Source organism: Phyllostomus hastatus, unplaced genomic scaffold (assembly GCF_019186645.2).
Source record: "Phyllostomus hastatus isolate PE091 unplaced genomic scaffold, TTU_PhHast_1.1 phas_scaffold_78, whole genome shotgun sequence".
Classification (NCBI taxonomy): domain Eukaryota; kingdom Metazoa; phylum Chordata; class Mammalia; order Chiroptera; family Phyllostomidae; genus Phyllostomus; species Phyllostomus hastatus.
In genome coordinates this window covers 81,838,250-81,860,666 of record NW_025334041.1, presented here as the reverse complement: position 1 = coordinate 81,860,666, position 22,417 = coordinate 81,838,250, and the positions used below count along the sequence as shown (strand labels likewise).

The 22,417-nt window shown below is 40.2% G+C and overlaps 1 protein-coding gene across 1 annotated transcript; it reads right to left on the bottom strand.

Annotated features, from left to right (window-relative positions):
• Positions 1-4,817: 4,817 nt before the first annotated feature.
• EVA1A (eva-1 homolog A, regulator of programmed cell death) lies at positions 4,818-21,868 on the bottom strand. Its single transcript, XM_045828035.1, has 3 exons — positions 21,746-21,868; positions 21,311-21,478; positions 4,818-6,098 (listed from the first exon to the last, which is right to left on the bottom strand). The coding sequence occupies exons 2-3, from the start codon at positions 21,408-21,410 to the stop codon at positions 5,722-5,724; spliced, it is 477 nt and encodes a 158-aa protein (XP_045683991.1). The 5' UTR covers positions 21,411-21,478; positions 21,746-21,868; the 3' UTR covers positions 4,818-5,721.
• Between the last annotated feature and the right edge of the window lie 549 nt (positions 21,869-22,417).

Genomic DNA, 22,417 nt, shown 5'->3' with positions numbered 1-22,417 from the left:
AGCTTGCAAGTGGTACATAAACAGGTGGAGGACTGGATTTGGTTCTTGGACTTGTAGTTTGCCAAATTCTACTCTCCAGTTTCTTATAAAATACTATCTTAGCTCATGCCTCAACTAAATGTCCTCTACTTTATCTTGCCTTTATCATTTGCCCATATCATTTACAGACATGCTGGTGACTGTCATACATATTGATGAATTACTCACTTGAAGAAGTATCAAAAAAATCAGGAACAATCTCTTGAGTCCTAAATATGCAAAAGTCTAATTCTGCAAAGTAACAATAACATCATAAAAAGAAAATTTATTTCTGTTCATGCATCTCTCCTTTCTATCAAAAGTTCCTAATTCAAAAATGCATTTCTTTTTCATTCAAGGAATTCACTCACAAATATACAGATACTGCAATAAGTAGAAATAATTTTTCCATTTCAAAGACACATATAAGATCTGGTGTCATAACACAGTATGAGGCATTAGGTACTCTCCATGAAAAGACCGGAGACTATGAGTAAAAAATGTAAATTATCAGGAGTACAAAGGAAAACTTTTAGTTCATCACCACATTATTTTGACTATGCAGAGCTGGTTGCACAATTCTGAGTCTGAATGGACTCTCAAATATGGGTCCTGGCTTCAGGCCCAAAGAAATATTTCTTCTTAGAGCCTCAGAGTTCCTTGTGTTTTTCAAATGGGAATTGGAAGTACAAGTTATTTCTAATGTTATTGTTGTCAGTGTTAGGCCCAGACCTCTTTCCACTGCTAAAAGAAAGCCAAAAGGACTAGATGGCCAGGAAAAGGGACTCTCATCTGGCAGTCCCCTCTCACGGTGACTAAGTGACGGTTCTTCTGATAGAAAAGAGATTTGAAATGCCTCTGAGGGTTGAAGTGCCTCAGATCAAGTGAAACTAAGATGATGTTACAAGTAGTGATAATAAAGGATATATGACGTGACTGTTTCGGAGGCACAAGAGGCACACTCCCAGAGGTTCAGCTTCAAAACTTACCCTCTACTTCTTCAAGCACGAGGGACTAGAAAATGGATCAGTAATGAGGTTTATAACAGCCATTGTAACTTCAAGAAGGAACATCCATTCCTTACAAACCTGTAAGAACTTTGTGAGACTCTCTGCTGAATCGAACTTGAAAAAGTATATTGATAGCCATTCCACATGGCCGGCCACATATGAATTAATGTAGAAAAAGATGGTAGACTCTAAAGTTGAAAGAGGCAAGGAAATGATTAACAGCAGAGAAAACAATAAATAAAAGCAGATAAAGCTTCATAAACTTAAAATCATCTTCGTCACAAACAATTAATGCTTTGAGGCACTACAGAATAGCACACTGCAATAGGCCTTATTTTCCATTCTCTGAATCTTGTTACTTTACTAATTCCAAACTTTTGAAAAGTCAAAAATTTTTAAATCCTAATTAGTGATGAAGTCACGATGAAGATTTTCAGGAAGACTTGAGGAGATTATCATCTTGCAGGCTGATACTACTGATACTAAATTTTTAAAATATGAAGTCCAATATTTAGGGCAAGGAGATAAAGTATCCTGATCAACAGAGACTGATTTGGGCTGGCCTCCAATAGAAGACTGACACTTTGTGACCCCTTTTCTGACTCCTATTTTAAAGAGGAGTCCATTTTTCAACTTATGCAATCAGAAATAGTTTGAGATAAGGAAAGATAAAAAATGAGGCTAATTTTTCTCTGCCCAAAACTGATTGGAAGAACGAGTGTAAGAGCACTGACTTTATCAGAACTGCCACTCGGATGAGAATAGTGTTAAAGCTTTTGTGAAAACTCTGACAAAAGGCAGGAAGTATTACCTGAAACATTTTACTTCAACAAAGTGAATTTAAGACATGTTTACATATAAGTGAAACACTAGGATAAAAAGGAAGAAGTACTATGAGAAACATGTGAATAAATTTGAAAATATTTAGCACGAAGAGAGAAAAGGCAAGGAACTTAATAACTATGATCTGATATGAATCATCACAAAGGGAGATGAATAAATATCCTTGATGAAGATAATATAACTCCAAGAAGCATAGAAATTTAAAGGTAACCTTTTATGATTAAAACTCTCAACAAATACATAATAAAGGCAATATATGACAAGCCCACAGATGATGTCATACTCAGTGTTGAAAGGTTGCAAACTTTTTCTTTAAGATCAGCAACAAGACAAGGATGCCTCATTTTATCACTCATATTCAACATAGTACTATCCTAGCCAGAGAAATTAGACAAGAAAAAAGAATAAAAGGCATCCAAATAGAAATGAACAAATGGTATGATCTTACATATAGAAAACCCTAAAGACTTCACCAAAAATCTCTCAGAACTACTTAATTCAGTGTAGTTGCAGGTTACAAATCAAAATACAAAAATTCATTGTATTTCTATACACTAATAACTATCTACTTGAAAAAGAAGTTTATCCCATTTTTATTAGCACGTTTTACAAAAAGTGATGAAATATTTAGGACTAAATTTACCCAAGAAGATAAAAAAAATCTGTACATGGAGAACTGTAAGACATTGATTAAAGAAACTGAAGAAAACACATATAAATAAAAAAATACCCTGTGTTCATGGAGTGAAAAATTAATATTGTTAAAAATATATATACTTCCCAAAGCCATCTATAAATTTAATGTAATCCCTGATAATTTCAATGGCACTTTTCACAAAAATAGAAAAAAATTTCTAAAATTCATGTTGAACCACAAATGACCCCAAATAGCCAAAGCAAGTTAGAGCAAGAAGATAAAAATTGAAGGCATCACATCTCTTGTTTTCAAATTATACTACAAAGCTATAGTAATCAAAACAGTATGGGTACTGGCATAAAATAGGCCAATGGAACAGAACCAAGAGCCTAAAAGAAACCATGTGTATATGGTTAAGTGACAAATATTTGACAAAGGAATCATGACTACTCAACAGGGAAAGGATAGTCTCTTCAATTAATGGTGTTGGTAAAATTGGATATTGACATGCAAAAGAATGAAATTGAACCCTTATCTTACACAACTCACAAAAATCAACTCAAAATGAATTACAGACGTACATGTAAGACCTGAAATAGTAAAGCTCCTAGAAAGAAAAACTCCATGACATGGGTCTTGGCAATGATGTTTTGGATGTGATACCACAAGCATAAGTGACAAAAGCAAAAAGAAACAAGTGGGACTACATCAGACTAAAAAACTTCAGCACAGGAAGATGCTCTTAAGGGAAGTTGGTGGGAGCTTTCTGAGGCACCTACATTTCTAAACATCTTCTCAGATATATCACTGTCAACTACTACTTCTCTGTGGAACCATGGAAGATGACCAGGGAAGCTGCACCGAAAGCATCCCTTCCATGCTGTCTTCTGAGGTAGGTAAGCTGTGAATTTGTGGCAAATACATAAACACACATAGAACCTGTGAGTTGTGTGGGAGTTTGATCAGTGGCAAGCAGTCCAGCAGAGTATACTGGTACACATGTATGACTATTTCATCTGAAGTAGAGGAAACTGAGACCAGCAACAGAGAAGCAATGAGAGATGAGAAAGACTAACCTTTTGACAGCATTTGAACCTTAGGATGCAGTCATCCCTGAAGCCAGATTCAGTGCTGCCCTTCCCAGTTATATAAAAATGCTCTTCAGTTCAGTACCTTCCTATTGCAAATTAAAGTGTCCTGTTACAGAAACTGGAACCAGGAGTGGCAGACCTAAATTGTGAAACTGCTTGAGTCAAGATAGGGAAGATAACAATGGAGGCATCCCTGTCTCTGGCAGAAAAGTTGGAATCACTGGTATATAGAAGTAAAGCAGTGGGTAGAACTGTTACCTAGTGTATTTTCCCTTAGGCAAAGCCCCGGCCACCCTAGAAATGGCAACTTTATAAACTTGGTGGAAAGACATCAGGGTGTTGGAGAACTGGGAAGGCTAGACGCCCCAGAGCCTCCACCAACACCTCTACCACTGTAGTCTCAGTAGCCTCTGCCTTACAAGGGTTGTATCCCTCCCCATTTCCAGCGTTAGATGCGTCCTGGGGATGGAGGCAGCTCTCCATTGTTTCGTTTTCCTGCGAGCCAGAGACCAAGACAGATAATGTTCATCTAAAGCCCAGGGGATTTTTAGCAATTATTACTAGCCAATGAGGCTACCCAAAATGATAAAATTGGGCCAGCCACTGAGGGTTCCAAGCAAATTGTAATGTCCCCTTGGCAACTAGAGATCTGTGATTGTTCACTTCTTAAGCCAGCCCTCCAAGCCTCTATCTCAGAGAGTAGGTTGCAAAGCAGTAGAGACCCCAGAGGAGGAAGTCTCCTGACCATCCTCTGAGGCATGGTGATAAAGCCAATGGACATGGGAGATCCTCCCAGTCGAAGGCTCTGAAGCCCCCACACAGGCTATGGAACCCATTGCATGTCAAGAGAAGGGAGTGGACAGATAGAATCCACTGTTTCGATCTGGCTGGAGGAGGCTGCTTCCTCCTCTGTGATCCATTTCTGAAAGTGGCACAGCCCCGCCTCTCTTCCCTCCCTACCAACTTCTCTCCATGTGGGGCCACCACCCCATTTCTAGCCTTAGGTAATTCTATTTCTCTATCTGCTTAATAATTATTCAACTATCATGTAACCATAATAGATAACATACAGAAAATGAGAAGCCTTTAGTCACACAGGGGCTATTTCTCCATTTTTACCAATTCTCCAATAATTTCAGGGGCCTGGTAAAAGACCAAACCCACCTATATAAATGGGTTGCCATTTAAGGTAATCACAGAGACAGACATGAAACAAAAAAGATTTTATGTAACATTTATTTTTTTTATCCCATCCTAATTTTGACTTTATTCCTCATCTCCTATTCCAATTCTTTTCTTGGAAATCCAAACTTTTTTTTTAACAGAATGTTTAAAATCATGATTATCTAGAGTCAAAACAAAATTTTCTTCTCTCCAAAAAGGAGGGAGGGACATAGCTTTTATTCTTATGCAGCATTTTCAAATATCCAAGTTAATATATATTTTTAATAAACTATTTAAAATAAAACCCTTCATCCTTTGAGGTTATTGGCATTGTCTAGTTCACTGACACATCTCCAAAAATACATTAGTTCTATTCATTTTCAGGAATGAAGTGGGGAATACACTAAAAAATAGGATTTTAATCCCTGAGGTGCCAGTTAAAATGGACGAGGTTGCCGTTGCAACACATGACATAAAAAAGTCAGCCTTAAATAATAAGCACGGTTCATGCTCTCTGGGTCAGAATCGCCTCCACAGCACGAAGTCACTTAGACAGTTGCGTTTACAGGGTTAGGTTCACCCTGCTGCTCCTAGCCCTCACGCTATGATCATCTTTCCTTTCATAAAGGAGTAACACATAGCTATGAAGTCTGCAGAAACTTCTGAGATCCTCAGAAATCATGAGAAACCACAGTCCTGTTTCTCTCATCTCCATCCACATTATTGGAGAGAGTTCTTGAGCACCATTCCAAGACCTGGAAAGGTTGATAAACCGACTTGGTTTTTCTACTTCTCCATAACGTTAGGCAAAAAGGAGAAATCAGTCCTTCTGTCTAGAAAACAGGGTGTACTGCTTATCTCCGGCTTCCGCGGTAACCTTAGAAGAACTGTGCCCACCTTCCCCGCAGCCCCCCTGCCTTGTGGAAGGCTTCCAGTGGTGCGGGGTCTGCTCCTGCCGCTAGTAGTAGCGGTTCAGGCTCCTGGTCCCGGGAACCTCGGGCTGGCCGTTCAGCCAGATCTCCCTGAGGATGCGCTCCCGCTCCTCCAGCCGCTGGGCGCGCTCCAGCTCCTCCGCTGACGTGAAGACGTTCTTGTTCAAAGTCTTCTCAAAGCGGCGGTGTCTCCTGACCGAGATGTCAGATGCCGTGTCTGAGCTGCCATCCTCACTGTCGCTGCTGTCGCTGCTGCTGCTCTCTTGGTCCTGCAGGAACTTCCTCCGGGGACGCCGCTGGCAGTCCATGTGGCAAGAGATCCTCATCACCAGGGCAGCCAAGGTGAGGATCAGCCCGATGCACACGCCAGAGACAAAGTACAGAGCTGCTCGCTCAGGGTTTTCTGGAGGAGGAGAAAGAAGATAGCACTTGAGAGATGGCAACTCCAGCCCACCTCGTACACCTCTCACCAGACCCCAAAGCTTTTATAGTTACAAATACAGTGACAAATCACATAGTGCATTCAAAATATAATTACCCACCAGTGGTGAATCTGGGTAAGGAGTGTGTGGGATTCTTTTACTATGCTTGTAACTTGAAATTATTTCAAAATGAAAAGTTAAAAGAAAGAAAAATTTTTAGCACTTACTATACGCAAGCAACTATGCTTAGATGTCATCTGACTGAGAGCATTTGTCTAAAGGTTATTTTAGCCTACATTAGAAAAATCTTTGCTTCTTCATTTGCTCCGGCAGCCCCTTGAGTAACCTGTTAATCACATTTGTAGGCAGCTACTGCTTCTTCCTCTTCTTTATCTTCTTCCTCCTCTTCCTCTTCTTCCCATCCTCCCTTCCCACCGCATCACCCCACATTCTCCTCCTCCTCCTCTTTGTTCTTTTTTGACAATAAATTTATAATTAATGCCAAGGACAGTCTTTTTTATTCTAAGTATACCATCACAGGCCTTGTCAAAAAAGGTAGGTAGGCAGTTTCCAAGATGCCCCCCACCTCTTGGTATTCACACTCTTAGATAGATGCAAGCACCTCCCTTTGAGGGCAGCTGGACCTAGTGGGCTGGGCTAGACCCAGTGACTTACTTCTAACAAACAGAATATGGCAAATGTGATGGATGAGTCTAAGCTTAGATGACATAAGACTGACTTCCAGCATGCTCTCCAGATTTTCTCACTGGCTCACTCTGATGAAGCCAGCTGCCAGGTTGGGAGCTGCCCTACGGAGAGGCCCGTATAGAAAGGAACTAAGCATACCCTCTGGCTAACAGCCTGCAAAGAACTGAATCATGCCAACTGCCATGTCATTGAACTTGGAAGTGAATCCCCCTGGTGCAGCCTTGAGGTGACCACAGCCTTGGCCTCACAACAACCTTGTGGGAGACTGTGAATCAGAGAACCCAGCCACGCCAAACCCTGATCTCTGACCAACAGACACTGAGAGATAATAAATGTATGCTGTTTTAAGCCATTAATTTTTTAGGTAATTTGCTATGCAGCAATAGATAATTTATACAATCACATATGGAAAGCCAGTGTAGGCATTTTGGAATGACATCCCCAGGTTAATTTGCAGAAGAGGTATTTGAGCTCCTCCTTGGCAAGAGAAGAAAGTAATCATTCTGCAGATAAGCATTCTATGGATATGCTTGGTGTACCCAGTGTTGATCACTGCATGACATGCTCAGTGGAATGAGAGCTTTGGGTAAATAGGTTCCCTTTCTAGGTAGGTGTGAGAACGTGGGACGTGCCTGGTCTTTAGTCACAGGGCATCATCAATTTGACAGGACCTGAAATTGACACCAACAATTTAGTTCTCTATAATCTATGTTTATTGGTAAATATGAATTAAAATGTACCTTGTTTTGTGGCTTTTTAAAGACTATAAGTGGGATCATATATGATACACATTTACTTTTTAAATTTAAGAATATTTCCTAGACAGTCGCAGATATGTCACCAGCATTGTTTTTGCCTGCCTCATAGTGTTCGTGTTATAGACCTACCAAAGTTTATTTAACCATTTCCTTATTAATAGCATATAAATTATTTCCAAATTTCTCACTATTACGATCAATGCTAGAGTTAATATTCTTGTATACATCTCTTTATGAGCAAGTGGAATTACTTCTACAGGTTAGTTATCTAGAAACAGTTGCACCAAAGGACATAGGCATTTTGAACCTTTGTGCATTCTACATTGTATTCCAAAAGGCTCTATTAGTCTAAACATAGCATATTGAACATACACATTTATGACCCCTCTTCTCTCTGAAACCCACCAAAATGCCAGGGGAGTGAATAAAATAAATAGGAAGTATAGATACAAAGAGAAGAGTAGAGAAAGAAATAGAAAACACAAATAGTCAGTACAAGAACAGTCAGTAGCCCTGATTGGTGTAGCTCAATGGATTGAGCTTCAGCCTGTGAATCAAAGGGTCGCTGATTCAATTCTTAGTGAGGGCACATGCCTGGTTGCAGGCCAGGTCCCTAGTGGGGGTCATATATGAGGCAACCACACATTGATGTTTCTCTTTCTCCCTCCCTTCCCCCCTCTAAAAATGAATAAATAAAATCTTAATAAAAAAAACAGTCAACAAGCAATGTAAATGCAGTGAAAGGACAGCAACATCAGCATTATGGCACATAAGCTATCTCTATTATTTGTTCCCCTTTGAAACAACTAATTAGGCATCTATCCACAGACAGAAGTTTCTCTGTGGAGTTGTTCTTTCCAACATGTGCCAAGGGACCCAGGAGGAGTCTCACCCACATGTGCATCTGGTAACAGGCAGATAGACTTTGGTTTGGGCTTCAGAACCAGAGGAGCCAGCAAACCTGCCCCAACTACCCAGTTAGGGAAAACCTGGAGAGTGCTGACTTGGGCAAATACCCACAGCCAGAGAAAATTTGTAAATCCATCCTTCCAGAGGGGAATTCTAGCATACCATTGGAGCAAACAGACAAACAAAATGAGTTGGGATTCAGTAAAAAAGGGGAAGAGAAACTTCCAGTACTTCCCCCCAAGTGACAAAGCACAAGACTGACTATCCCATGGAGACCTCTCCACAGGGCAAAGAGAAGAGCAGTGTGTGAGCGCCCAGCTACCCCAGCTATGCTGGATGCTGCAGGACAAACCCATTTCTCACCAGCAACACCAGAGTATTGAAGCAGGGTCTCCATGACTGAAGGTAGGGAGGAGATTGAAAAAGACAGGTAAAAATATCAAAGGGCATTAAAGTGACAGGGTTACTGCTGACTACATCAGGAGTTCAGCAAGAAGTTCTCCCAGGAACCTCTGGGAGACCTCAGGGAGGAATGTCTCCACCAGCTAGCAGGTACCCCCAATACCCCAAGTGCTAATCCCACATCTGTCCCCACTCTACAGTGGCTCCTTGTACACTCTCCAAAACTGGCAGCAAGTAAGCTTAGTAAATAGAGTGCTATCAGAAAAACAGAACAGAATCTGTGGGCAAGAGAGAAACCAGAAACTTGATCTATAGCACCACCTTCTGGAAAACAAAACAGAAGTTTTCAGCAACCAGCCAGGTGAGTTGAAAAACCATGCAGGAGTCAAACAATGAATGCATAAATAAATGACCAACAAATCAATATTCCTCTGTCTCTCTTTTCCTCTCTCTCTCTCAAGTATCAATAAATAAAAAAAGACATAAAAGCTACATAATTCTGCTACAAGGAGAATTGCAGAGCAGATGTGTAAATAAAAGGTCAGAGAGTGCTCCAGCTATAACAGCTTCAACAGACGGTATACCCCACGTGAAGGCAACTAGAAAAGATCTAAGGAGGTATCCACTATATCAAAGGCGAAATCATCAATGCAACCACCCAGCAGTTAGGGAAATGTAAATCTAAGGAACATGAAGAATCAAAAATTAAAAAAAAAACAACTGTCATCACCAAAGATAATAATCCTTCAAATAACTGAGTTCAAAGGCACAGAATTTTGCGATGTAGCAGATAAAAAATTCAAAATAGCTGTTTTGAGGAAATAAAGAAAGAAAAACACAAAAGACAATTCAACAAAATCAGGAAAAAATACACAAACAAAATGAGAAGTTTAGCAAAGAGATAGAAAATATAAAAAAGAATGAAACTAATTCTGGAACTGAAAAATTCAATGAATGAAAAAAATTCAACACAGGAAATTTGCAGCAGGGTAAATCAAATGGAAGACAGAATAAGCAACCTAGATGATAGGAAGCTTGAAATAACCCAATTAGAGGTAAACAGAAAAAAAAAAGAATGAAAAAAAAGTGAAGAAAGCTTACATGATCTCTGGGATTCAACCAAACACAAATATTAGCATAATCGGTGTTCCAAAAGGAGAAAAGATGAAGAAGGGTTCAGAAAGTTTATTTAAAGAAGTAATAGCTGAGAACTTCCCAAATCTGGAGAGAGACTTAGACATCCAAGCTCATGAAGCTAATAGCTCAATGCAAAAAGACCTTCTCCAAGACACATTATAATGAAACTTTCAAAAATCAAAGAAAAAGGACAAATCCTAAAAGCAACTGAGAAAATGTTGTAACATCCAAAGAAACCCCCATTCGGCTACCAGTGAGTTTCTCAGTAGAAACTATACAAGCCAGGAGAGTGGAATGACATATTCAAAGCACTGAAAGAAAAAAATTGCTAGCCAAGAACACTGTATCTGGAAAATTATCCAGACATGAAGGAGAAACAACTTTTCCAGAGACACAAAAGCTGAGGGAGTTCATCGCCACTAGACCTGCCTTGAAAAAAAAATGCTGAAAGGAGCCCTTCAAGCGGAAATGAAAAGGTGCTAATAAGTGACATGAAAATATGTGAAAGTATACAATACACTGGTAAAGATAAAATATACAGTCAGTCTTAGAAAACTCTATTTCTGTAATAGGATAGTGTGTTAGACAGTTAACTACAGGATAAAAATTAAAGGAAAAGAGTACTAAAAATAACTATAACTACTATAATCTGTTAATAAATACACAACATAAAGAGAGGTAAATTGTGACATTGAAAATGTAAAGAGGCAGCTCTGACTGGCGTAGCTCAGTGGATTGAGCTCAAGCTGTGAACCAAAGTGTCGTAGGTTCGATTCCCAGTCAGGGTACATGCCTGGGTTGCAGGCCATGTCCCCCAGCAACCGCACATTGATGTTTCTCTCTCTCTCTCTTTCTCCCTCCCTTCCCTCTCTAAAAATAAATAAATGAAATCTTAAAAAAAAAGAAAATGTAAAGAGGCAAATAAAAGGGTGGAGGTTTTGTATGCAACTGAAAGCTTTCAATCTTTCATCAATGTGTCTGATGTCAACTGTGGATTTGTCATTTATGACTTCTATTATATTGCAGTATTTTTCTTTTATATCAAATTCATTAAGGGTTTTATCATCAAAGAATATTGTAGTTTGTCAAATGCTTTTTTCATCTATTGAGATGATCTAGAACACGGGAGGTGAAATCACGGTCTCAAAGAGACACCTGTATTCCCATATTCACACAGCATCACTCACAGTACACAACACATGGAAACAACCTCAGTGTCCATCACCAGATGAGTGAATAAAGAAAGTGTAATACACACACACTCAGGAAAATTCAGCCATAAAAAAAAATCCTGCCATTTGCAAAATCATGGGTGGATTTTGGAGCATTGTGCTAAAATTGAGATAAATTAGTGAATACAAAAATACTGTACCATGTCATACTACTAATATATGGAACCTAAAACAGTTGAACGCATAAAAGCAGCATAGAATGCTGATTACCAGGGGCTGGGGGCAGGGGATTTGAGAAAATGTTGTTAAGGGTACACATTTGCAACTAGTATATAGGTAAGTCCTGGAGATCTAATGCACAGCATAGTGATTACAGACAACAAGATTGCAATATAGACTTCAGCGTCTCTAAGAGAACAGATCTTAATTGTTTTCAACACAGAGCAGTGATAATAATTATGTGACATGATAGAGGTGTTAGCTAATGTGATGATGATACTCATATTCAATATATAAATGTGTCAAATCAACATGTTTTCACTGTAGATCTACACATTATATGCAAATTATATCTCAACAACAAAAAAAATAAATGAATACAGTGAAGGAGGCTGAAACTAACTCTGTCCAGTTGATATTCAGCAAACGCTGGGAGAATTGAGATCTCTTGCCTCGAGGAGCTTAAATTCCAGCAGGGAAGGGGACACGTAAGTTTCAGGAAGTGCTATGGCAGAAGTGTGAAGAGGGCTCTCTGGAAACACAGAGTTGAGCAGAAAAGCAAAGCTGAGATGTGAAGGTCTGAGAGGGCTCTCTAGAAGAGACTTGCAAACCAATGCTTTTACCAGAGTGGAAAACCATCAGGCAGACCTGCATTGGAAGCCTCATTTCAGCCTCATCTTTTAAACAAAGACAACATTACCTACCTACTCTGCTGAATTGTGGTAAAATGTAAAGGTACCACAGATGACCAGCATAAAGCGATTATTTTACATCCATAAATAAATGATATTTCACTATTTTCTTTCTTTCTTTTTTCTTTCATGCATCTTTCTTTTTTTCTTTCTATCTCTCTTTTATTTCTTTCTCTTTCTTGCTTCTTTCTTCCTCTTTTCTTTCCTTCTTTCTGTCCCTTTTTTCTTTTTTGTTCTTTCTTTCCTTTTGTCTTTTTTTTATCTATGATCTATCTATCTATCATCTATCTATCTAATCTCCCTGCCTCCCATCCATCCATCTATTTAGCCTACCTGTCTCTTTCTTACTCTGTCCTCACCCCACCTATTATACAGGTTCACTTTGAACATGGTCACTGAACTGAACCTTGGAAACCACTGTTGTCCCTCTAGCTTAACTAGTCCATCCTGTCCTGCTACCTGATTAGAAAACATCCTCTTTTGCCTATAGCAACTTCAGACGGGGATTCCTAGAGGAGCCCAGTCAAAGCAACCAGAGAGGGCAAAGGAGCTTATTGGGCCTCACCAGGTCCTGAGTGGTGACTCAGGTCTGATTTTCAGAGCTGATATAAATTGTGTTTGTTTCTCTTCATCACTCTTCTGCAAAAATCAAAACTGTAGCTCCCTCATGGTTGTTTTTTCTCTCCTGTGCTCCAGGTCACTTCCTCTTGGCCAGTGATCTAGCCTGGTCTTGAGCAGATCCAGACAGCTGTTAACTGCTCAGGAAGCAGAGTGGGGAGGGCTATTGTCGGTTGTTTTCCCTCAATAAATAAAAATAAATGTATTGCTGTATCTTGCTTCCTGCAGGGTGATTGTTTTCCTGGGAGGAAGAGGCTGTGTGTGGAGGTCCTGGGGTTAATTTCATTTGCACCTTTGGAGGTCAGATTATTCCCTGTAGACTCTACAGGCCCGGAGCAACACCAATCCAGGCCAGACCCACTGGTGTGCCTGCAAGTGAAACCTTTTCCCTACCCAAACTTTCTTGCTGGCCCCAAAGCTTGCAGTCCTTTCAGTAGAAAGGGAAAAGTTTTAAAAATAGACCTTAAAGACAATAATGGGCGTTTGTGTGGAATCAGGGATTATTCAGCATAATCACTCCCTTGTCTGAACTTTCAAGGCAGGGCAGAGGACCTCTTTATGGGATTCTGCCCCTCCCTGTAGAAAAGTGAAGACTCCCACTAACACTTCTGCCCTCTCTGAAATGCCAGGGAAGTTTCTTTCCTTCTCCTTCTATCCCCAACTTGTTCTTTCTCAGGAAGAAGGGGTGTTGGAGAATCACTGTCCCCACCAGGTGGGCTCTGGTGTATGGTCCTTTCTTTTAACTCTTCCATCTTCCCTTTTCTTTCCTTATCCCCCTCCCCTCACTCCCCAGCAATAAGCACTGCAGAAGAGGCCTTCCCTTACCATTGTCCTAATCCATCCCACCCACTTGTCATCACCTGCAGTGGGACGGACCTACAGTTTTACGGCTCTAGTTCTCAGGGGGAGCTAGGAAGAGGCCCTCACCTTTCTCTGAGCTGGCTTAACCATTGCAGAAGTTAATACTGTGTTTGACACTTTTCTGGCTCCTTTAAGTCTGAAAGGGAGGGAGAGTGATTAATTAGCCTCTCTATACTAGGAAGCACTTTATGTAGTTGTAATATAATTAGTTATGTAACCATTATTTTTCCCACATAGACAGTGAGAAATGTGAAGGCAAAATCCATGAGTCACTTTGGATTTCCATGGCATCCAGCACAGCACCTTGTTTACAGTGCAAATCTCATTAATTATTAAATTAAATCATGAATGACATACAATGTCAAAGTTCAGTTAATAAACTTATTATATATGAATAAATACATATATAGATGCATATATGTATATATATGTATATGCATATATACATAGTATATATAATAGTACAACATTAAAAGTAAAGGATGGAAAATGTTTATAGAATCACCATAATCTCACAAACTAAATATGTAGTGCAGTAAATTTTTGTTCTGTTTGTTCTCATATAATTATGTGTATATTTGTTTTTACTTGGTTACAGTCAGAGTGTATTCTTATATATATACATACACACATACAACTGTATATATTTTTATCTGGCTATACGCTTTTGTTTTTAAGACTATTTTTAGGGGAGTTTTACATTCACAGAAAAATTAAGAAGGTGCAGCAATTTCCCATGTACTCTGGCCCCACAAATGCATAGCCTCCCCATGATCAACACCCCCGCCCCCGCCAGAGTGGTACATTTATTGCAACTGATGAACCTACACCATCACATCATAATCACCCAAAGTTCACAGCTGACACTAAGGTTTACTGCTGTTGTTGTACCTTCTATGGGCCTGGACAAATGCACAGTGACATGCATCCATCATTACAGTATCATACAGTGTTCTCACTGCTCTAAAATTCTTCTGTGCTCCACCTATTCACCCCTCCTCTCAAGAATACACATTTCATGCATCTTTCCATCCATCACCTTCCCCTCAATCAGGCCTAAGAATGGCTACATAGTATGCTATCCAGGGAATGCACTACAAGTTACAAAAAGAGTTTTCTACCTTTGGATACTTAGGTTGTTACTTTTTTAATTAAAAGTAATGATGGAAGAAATATTTCTGTGCTTAACACTACTTCCACTTTTATTTATTTCTTTTATTTACTGCCTTATAATGGATTCTTAGAAAAGGAATCCCGATGCCAAAGGGGATACATATTTTTCTTCCTCTTGATATATACTGCCAAGTGGCTTTCCAGAAGTGGTACATCAATTTGTCTTGCCATCAGCTGTGTATGAAAGCACCACTTTCACCAAACTCTCCCCAGGAGGGGATATTCCAACTGCTAATTTTTTTTTAAATTTTATAGTTCAATAAATAGTTACTTTATTCCACAAAAATTTACTGAGTCTACAATGCCTTAGGGGCTAGAGACAGAAAATTTCCCAGCCCTCACAGGATCCCCAGTATAAAGAGGAATAACAAAAACAGAAACTATAGCACTTTCTAAAATCCTCAAATTTGTAACTATCAACTGAACTATGGTGGGTTAGGATCCCTTGCTGATGAGGAACCACTCATGACAGGCTCATAGGAAAAGTGATTCATTTTCTGGGTAACTGCTACCAGGTCCATACTGCTACACTTGCAAAGAATATGGTTAAATTAAAAAAATAAATAAATGGTCCCCCAAAATTTCTTCATTGAAAAAAATTACTGTAAGCACAGTAAAAAGACAAAGGCCAAATAGGAAAAATATTTGAAATATGTAACAGAGACAAAGGCCTAATACATAAAGAACACCTAGAAAGAGCATAAAGAAAAAGACAACCAAGAAAGAAAATAAACAAAAGATATGAATAGTTGGCAGAATAATAAATATGAATAGTACTTAACCACATGGAAAGGTGCTCACCTACAGCAGGGATCGCGCCCCACAGCTCAGAGGCCAAACCTGGCCGGCTGCTGTGTTATTATTGGCTGGCACAGTCACACACGTTCATTTATGGTATGGTCCACATCTGCCTCAAGCTACACTGCAGAGTGAAAAGTTTGAACAGAGACTGAAAAGCTTGCAAGGCTGAAAACATTTACTACCTGACCCCTTATAGAAAAAGTTTGCTGACCTATGACCTAGAAAAACAGAAATTAAATGACATTAGGATGTCATTTTTCATCTGTTGGACAGTCAAAAATCCAACAGTTTGAAAATACTGTTGCAGGGCCTTCTCATACTTCTTATAAAGAGTAAACTGATAAAATTCTTTAAATTGCAGTTTGGCAATATTTACCTTAATCAGCAACTTAAATACAATTTTATCCAGCAATTCCATTTTTGGAAACTTATTTTTCAAAAGCACTTGAACATGTAAGCATGCAACAGTTATTTATTGCCAACAACGCTGTTGCCCTGTTTGAAAAGATCTGAACTATTCCCACTGGCTATCAATAACAAACTGGCTAAACTATGGTTCACATACACAGTGGAACATTATGTAGTTGTCTAAAAGAATGTGGAAGATCTCTATAGACCGATATGACATATCTTCGTGATATATCGTTCAGTGGAAACAGCGAAGTACAAAACAGTAGGTATGTCATGCTACCTGTGCCTAAAAGGGGAGAGGATGAGATTACAGGTTCACATTCTCTCACACCTGCACAAAGAACTCTGGAAGGATGCAGAGAAACCTGGTGGTGGGTCAAACCTGGGAACTGGCTGGAGGGGGCAATTCTGGGTACGGTTTCACACCGTGTGTCTTTTTACATTGTTTGATCATTAACTCCTGTTCATACACTGATGTGATGCGCATCTAATAGGCATCAGGCACTCTTCCACATGCTGAAGATACAGCAGTCAGAAAAGAAAGAAAAATCTCTGTGCTCCAGGGAACTTACACTCTAATAGAGGAGATAGATAGTAATCCAGATAAATAAATGAAATAGGCAGTATGTTGGGTGGTGATGAGGAGATAACAGGAACAGGGGGTAGGAGGGTATGAAGTACTGAATGTATGCTGGAGGGGAGGAGGCAGATAGGGTGACAAGAGCAAACCTTTCCAAAAAAGTGACTTTTAAGGAAAAATTTAAAGGAAATAGAAGAGTGGGCCTGGAGAATGTATTATCAATTTAAAGCATTAAATTAAATTAAAAAGAGAATGTATTATCAATTCAAAACATTAAATTAAAAAGATACCATTTAATCTTTGTAGCAATCCTATTAGAAGTTATTTTGGGGGTTATTACTATTAACAAGATTATCACTCTCATTATAAATTATTATATTATGATTCCAAGGAATTGCTTGCAAATAGTTGAAACAAGAAATGCTAACTCCTACAGTCCAAAAGGGAGACAAAACGTGTAGGGAGCACATCGATGAACACCTAAGCCAGGGTAGGGACTGAAGGGAGAAGGTGGCACTGAGAGAGATCAGAAGACTAGAAGTGAGTTAGCCAGTCCAGGCCTGGAGGGAAGAATTTTTGGTGAAAAAAATGACTGTACAAAAGCAGAGAGGTGAGAAAAGGCCTGACAAGTGGTTTAAAAAGAGTAGAGTGAGGCCTTCATCAGTGAGGACAATAAGTAATTAAGGGCACGGAAATGTCAAGGTCAGGCTCTAAAAGTTCTGGGAAGGCACATAAGAAACTGCAGGTTGGAGAACCTCAAACCATTCCCAAGTCCCTTCTCCCTCACTTGCCTCTACTCTAGAGCATGTTAACTTTGGCACCATTGATATCTAGAACCAGTTAACTCTTTGTTGTGGGGACTTGTCCTGTGAACTGTAGACTGTTTTACTACCTGCAAGATATCAGGAGCAGCCACCCCTCCCTGTCCCAGTTATGGCATTACCTGAAATCCCGCTGTAGAGCAAAGTCACTCCTGGTTGTGGACCACTGGTCTGGACATTAAAAATACTAAAATTCTCATTTTTCTCACCTCTCTTGCAGCTAGAGATAACCATGTAACACAGTTCTGGCCAATGAAATGTGAGAGTAGATCTACTGGAACATTCTTCCTCTTACTGCATTTTTTTTTATCTTGAATGAAGACAAGAACAATAGCAGCCACTTTGCAGCCATAACAAACATAAAAGAAAAGCCATGAGAATCACATAGATGTTGGCCCTTACATTTTTGAGCCCATGGACTAATGCTGGCAAGCACCTACTTCCAGACTTCTTATTTTGTGAGTAAGATAACTCCTGTGTGTTTAGGCCACCCAGTGGAGGTTTTTTATTATTTGCAGCTGGAACCATTCTGACTATGAAATTATAGATAGTGAGTATCGACTAAAGGATTCTAAAAAAATTAAAATAATTTGATCATTACACCTACATTTTGGAAAGACCATTTTGCTACAAAATACTGTCTATGAAGCAAGACTGGAGGAGGGTAATGGAAAATGCCATTATGGTAAGGCTGACAAATACATGATGGAACCTGGACCACCTCAGTGGTGGTGGGAGTAAAGTGGAGGTGATACATCTGAGGGACATTGAGAGGCAAAATAGACCAGCCCTAAGCAATTGGATACAGGCAGTGAAGACGATGTTTCAAAGGTTAAAAATTATTTTTCTTGTATAGGTGATACCCTAGATGGTATACAAAAGAAGGAGCATGTTTAAAGAAAAGAACAATGTTCCATTCTAGGCGAAGTTGATTTTGTAATGCTTATGGCACATCCCAGTGGTAATGTTAAAGGCATTTAGATACACAGCTTGAAAGTCAGAAAAGAGTAAGATAGTGGTAATTTTTAAAATATATGTATGATAGATTTCAAATTTTTAAATGCAAATAAAATAATATTACTACACAAGTACTATTAATGAAATATGAAATATTTAAAATATAGCTAAACAAAAGAATATTTTAAAATACAGATGCTCATACAACCCCAGCTTCCAGGTATAATTTACAGTAAAATGTGGTTATATATACATGTAAATACACACATGTAAATGGTATTATACTGCAAATGCTGAATGGTAACAGGCTGTATTCACTTAACAGCATATCATAACCATCTTTCTACTTCAACTAACAGTCACCCATTTTTCTGATTTTTTATTATAATAAACAGTGCTGAGATCAACTGTCTTCAGTAAAATTTTTGTGTTTTATCAAAAAAATTTTTTATCAAAATTGTTTTATGTTTTATCAGTAATTATATTTTTTCTTTGTCAAATTGCTAATTCTTGTGCTTTGCCCATTTTTCTTTGGTATATTTACCTTTTATTGATTTGTAAGAGCTCTTTATATGTTATAAACTTTAATCCTTCATCAATGCTACATTTTTTTCTTAGTTTGCATTTGACATTTAATTTTAAGGTACATTTTGATCAACAGATATTTAAAACTGTTGGACTACTCATGATTTGAATTGGCCATTGTGAAGAATAGGAACAGGATGTAGCTAAAAGCAAATAGAGAGACTGAGCTTTATTTGAATGGCTCAGCTGAGGTTGGATAGCATGAATTTCTAATGACTTCAATCCGCAAAGTTGTAGCAGCATTTGGTTATTTGCATGCAGAGAGAAAGGAAAGAAAGATTTGTTTAGAGTCTGTATTTCCTTGATTTAATCAGAAGCCGGACTTAGGAATAAGAGAGTTTTGTGCAGTAGCAATTGTGTTACTGAAATCCTGGGGCCACGTGGGACAAGATAAGAGGCAACTGATGTGCTGGGAAGGGCCGGGGTCCCCCTGTAGCTGCAAACCAGACACAGCAGAATGAGAACATGAGAGAGCTACAAGATTAGGAAATTTCTACAATTTTCCTCTGTCAAACTTTTCTTATTGCTTCTGATCCATTCTATTTTCTCTTCTAAAGCAACATGTATTTGTATCTGTTATATTTACCTTCATATTTTCAGTTTCTTTATTCATTTCCTTTACAGTCAGGCTGTGTTCCCACCACACTCAGAATCAATTTTCTACCGTCAAGTCTAAAGATTGGATCGAACACAGTTTAGCCATTCTACTTTCCATTCCTTTACATTCTCTTTTTATCTCAGCCCATACTTACTTAAAAGAAGCATTGTCTTCCTGTATCCCAAGCAATATTTAATTCCAGAATATGGGGTGGAAAGGAGAAAAGCTAGAGAGAGAACAACAGGGCCATGCACCCATTCGGCCTTAACAAGATCACAAGACACCCAGGCAACACCAGACCATTCACCAAGTCACCACACTCGAGGGCCACAGCTCAGGGTCATGCTGGCCACAGTGGAAAACTGCCAGGTACCTCCTGTGCTGACTAGAGTTCTAAAGTCCAGTACCCTGTTTGCTCTTACCATAGATATTTTCTTGCAACAGCTGACTTGCAAGTGTCTTTTGAGGTCTTAAAAACCCCAGACGACCTCTCAGACACTCAGTTCATTTTAGGGGTATCTTCACTATAGAGTTGAAGGACCATTGTTCAACTGCTTATGGACACTTGATACCAGAGTTTCAAACATCTCTTTCCCAGCTCCAGTGTCCTTTTTCCCAAGAACGGCCTTGAAGAGCAAAGCTGAGATTCCTCGGATGGGTGGGTGCAAGGGGAAGGAGGCCCCAGGCACTGGCCTCAAACCACCTAAGGAGGGAGGTGAGGAGTTGACTAAGGCCCTGCTGGGCCTCTGCTGATGCGAGAAGGAAGAAGCTTAGACTTGAGGCAGCGTAGACTACATGTTGCACCCAGCCAAACACAAAGGAGGCAGCCCTGTGTGCCTGAGAAGTCCTCCTTTCTAAAATCAGGGTGCACATCATCCGAGATCACCTCACAGAGAGAATGCATGAGCTTCCTTTATCCTCAACCCTAGCTCTGATTTTCCATTGTAAACAGAAATGTCAGGTTCTGCACCACATACCAACCCCGGCTAGAGAACTAGAAAGCAAAACCAGTCCTTGCCCAAAGGATATCTAATCAGAACTTCAGTCCCTTCCTTTTTATACAACATCCAGAGACTTCAGGTAAAACAAAACAAAGTAAAAACAATTTAAAAAAATTAAAAACTCACTCAAGCTGTATGAAATCAGTCTGTCATTCCAACCAGTAAGCATTTTCATACATTTTTCTTAAATTTCAGCTTGATTCAGAGGTGTTTTTAAATGGCTTCTCTTATATGAAGAGCATCTGTTCTCAAGCAATGATCTTAAGGAGAACGTCAACCATCTTCCGACAAAAGTACAACTTTGACCCAAGAATGGAGCAAATAGCAGACTCTCCCCAACTCACATACCCTCTGTCTCCATGTCTCCCAGAAGGTTATCAAACACCTCACAGAGCACACAGCCCCCAACACAGGTCACATGCACACACGGAGAACGGGGTTGAGAACCACTGCACAGACACAGCCAGGTGGAAGACACTCCATCCGGGTCTTTCACAGCAGAGTTAAATGCATAATGACAGAAGCAGACAATAGCCCCAGGCTACATCATTCACTCTGTTAAGCCCAAAATGAAACAAAGCATTTTCAGCAAGGTAAAGCTCTTAGCACTGCCACCCCCAATCTGCCAAATCAGAGAATGCCGTGCTTAACTCTCAAACCAGAAGGCCTTGCCTCTCAAAACTCAGCACACAGGGCTCCTCTGCTTGGATTGCATAGCATGTCTCTCCAGAATGTGGCCTGTCCCCAGCCCCAGGCCTCAGCCCTGGCCCAGCTGAGACTGACAACCTACCTGAGACAAAGGAATAGGCCGCTAGGATGTTGCTGAGTAAAGCCATGTCCACTCGCTGGGCAGTCAGAGGCTCCGTGCTGGGTGGAAGGGCGGCCTCCATGTGGCATCCAGAGGTGCCTCCTGGAGGTGCTTCCACTGGATCAGCGTGGCCCCTCCTCCTCTTCTCTTCTGTTTGGGAACACAACGTGAGTGGTGAGAACACATTCTGCTTTCCCGAGGCTGTGTTCCAGGTAGCCTGGGCTCAAAACAAAGAGCCAGTCTCCCAAATGCCAGCCAGCCTCCCAGCCAGGGGATCTGGAGTCTTGTCCTTTGTGCTCTAGTGAGCTTCTTGGCTTTCAGGGAAGGAACACCTCCTTACATATCTGTTTTTCCTGGCCTTTCTCCTTTCTTTTCCCCATATCCTCCCAACTTCCCATTCTGGCGCTTGTTCCTCACCTTTTCTGGTACTTTTTATTGTATTCTCCCTGTTTGCCGTGGAGACACAGCCCACCCTCACGTTAATCACTGCACTGTAACCCCAAGCCCAGCTGGCTCTCCGCCTGGCTCTGCTTCCCCTGCACAGACAGCACCGGTGGACTTTGATCAGCTTGCTTCACCCCACAGGTCACCAAATGTGTGTCCTTGGCAGTGGGTGTGAGCTGGCCACTCCAGACCTGCTGAAGTAGGTCCCATTCTAAAATGTCCCCAAGAACTTGGGAGCTCGAGCCCACTCCCTGAGTACAGTTTCATGATTCCACCTGTGACTGTCATGGACCAACCAAATACACACACAGGGCCATAGACTGCCCACCGGCGGAGCCTCCCCAGCAGGGCTCAGCGCTGGCCCTAGGGTCCCAGTGTTCCGGGGCTCGGCCTCTGGCTGTGGGAGCGCATCATGTCACAGCTGCGGCAAGATCATTATTCAGTTCACTCAGAGAAGCCCTCACAGAGCACTTGAAGGATGGGAGGGGAAAGAATCTTTTTTTTAAGATTTTACTTATTTATTTTTTAGAGAGAGGGGAAGGGAGGGAGAAGGAGAGGGAGAGGAACACTGATGCAAGAGAGAAACTGATCAAATCAAACCGGTGCTCTTTCGCTTTTCAGGAAGTCACCCAACCAACTGAGCCC

Excerpts from the sequence above, each read along its gene's own strand:
- EVA1A (XM_045828035.1), bottom strand. The coding sequence starts at position 21,410 with ATGGAGGCCGCCCTTCCACCCAGCACGGAGCCTCTGACTGCCCAGCGA. Across the intron at positions 6,099-21,310 it reads GGCCTATTCCTTTGTCTCAG|AAAACCCTGAGCGAGCAGCT; the intron begins GTAGGTTGTCAG and ends CTCCTCCTCCAG.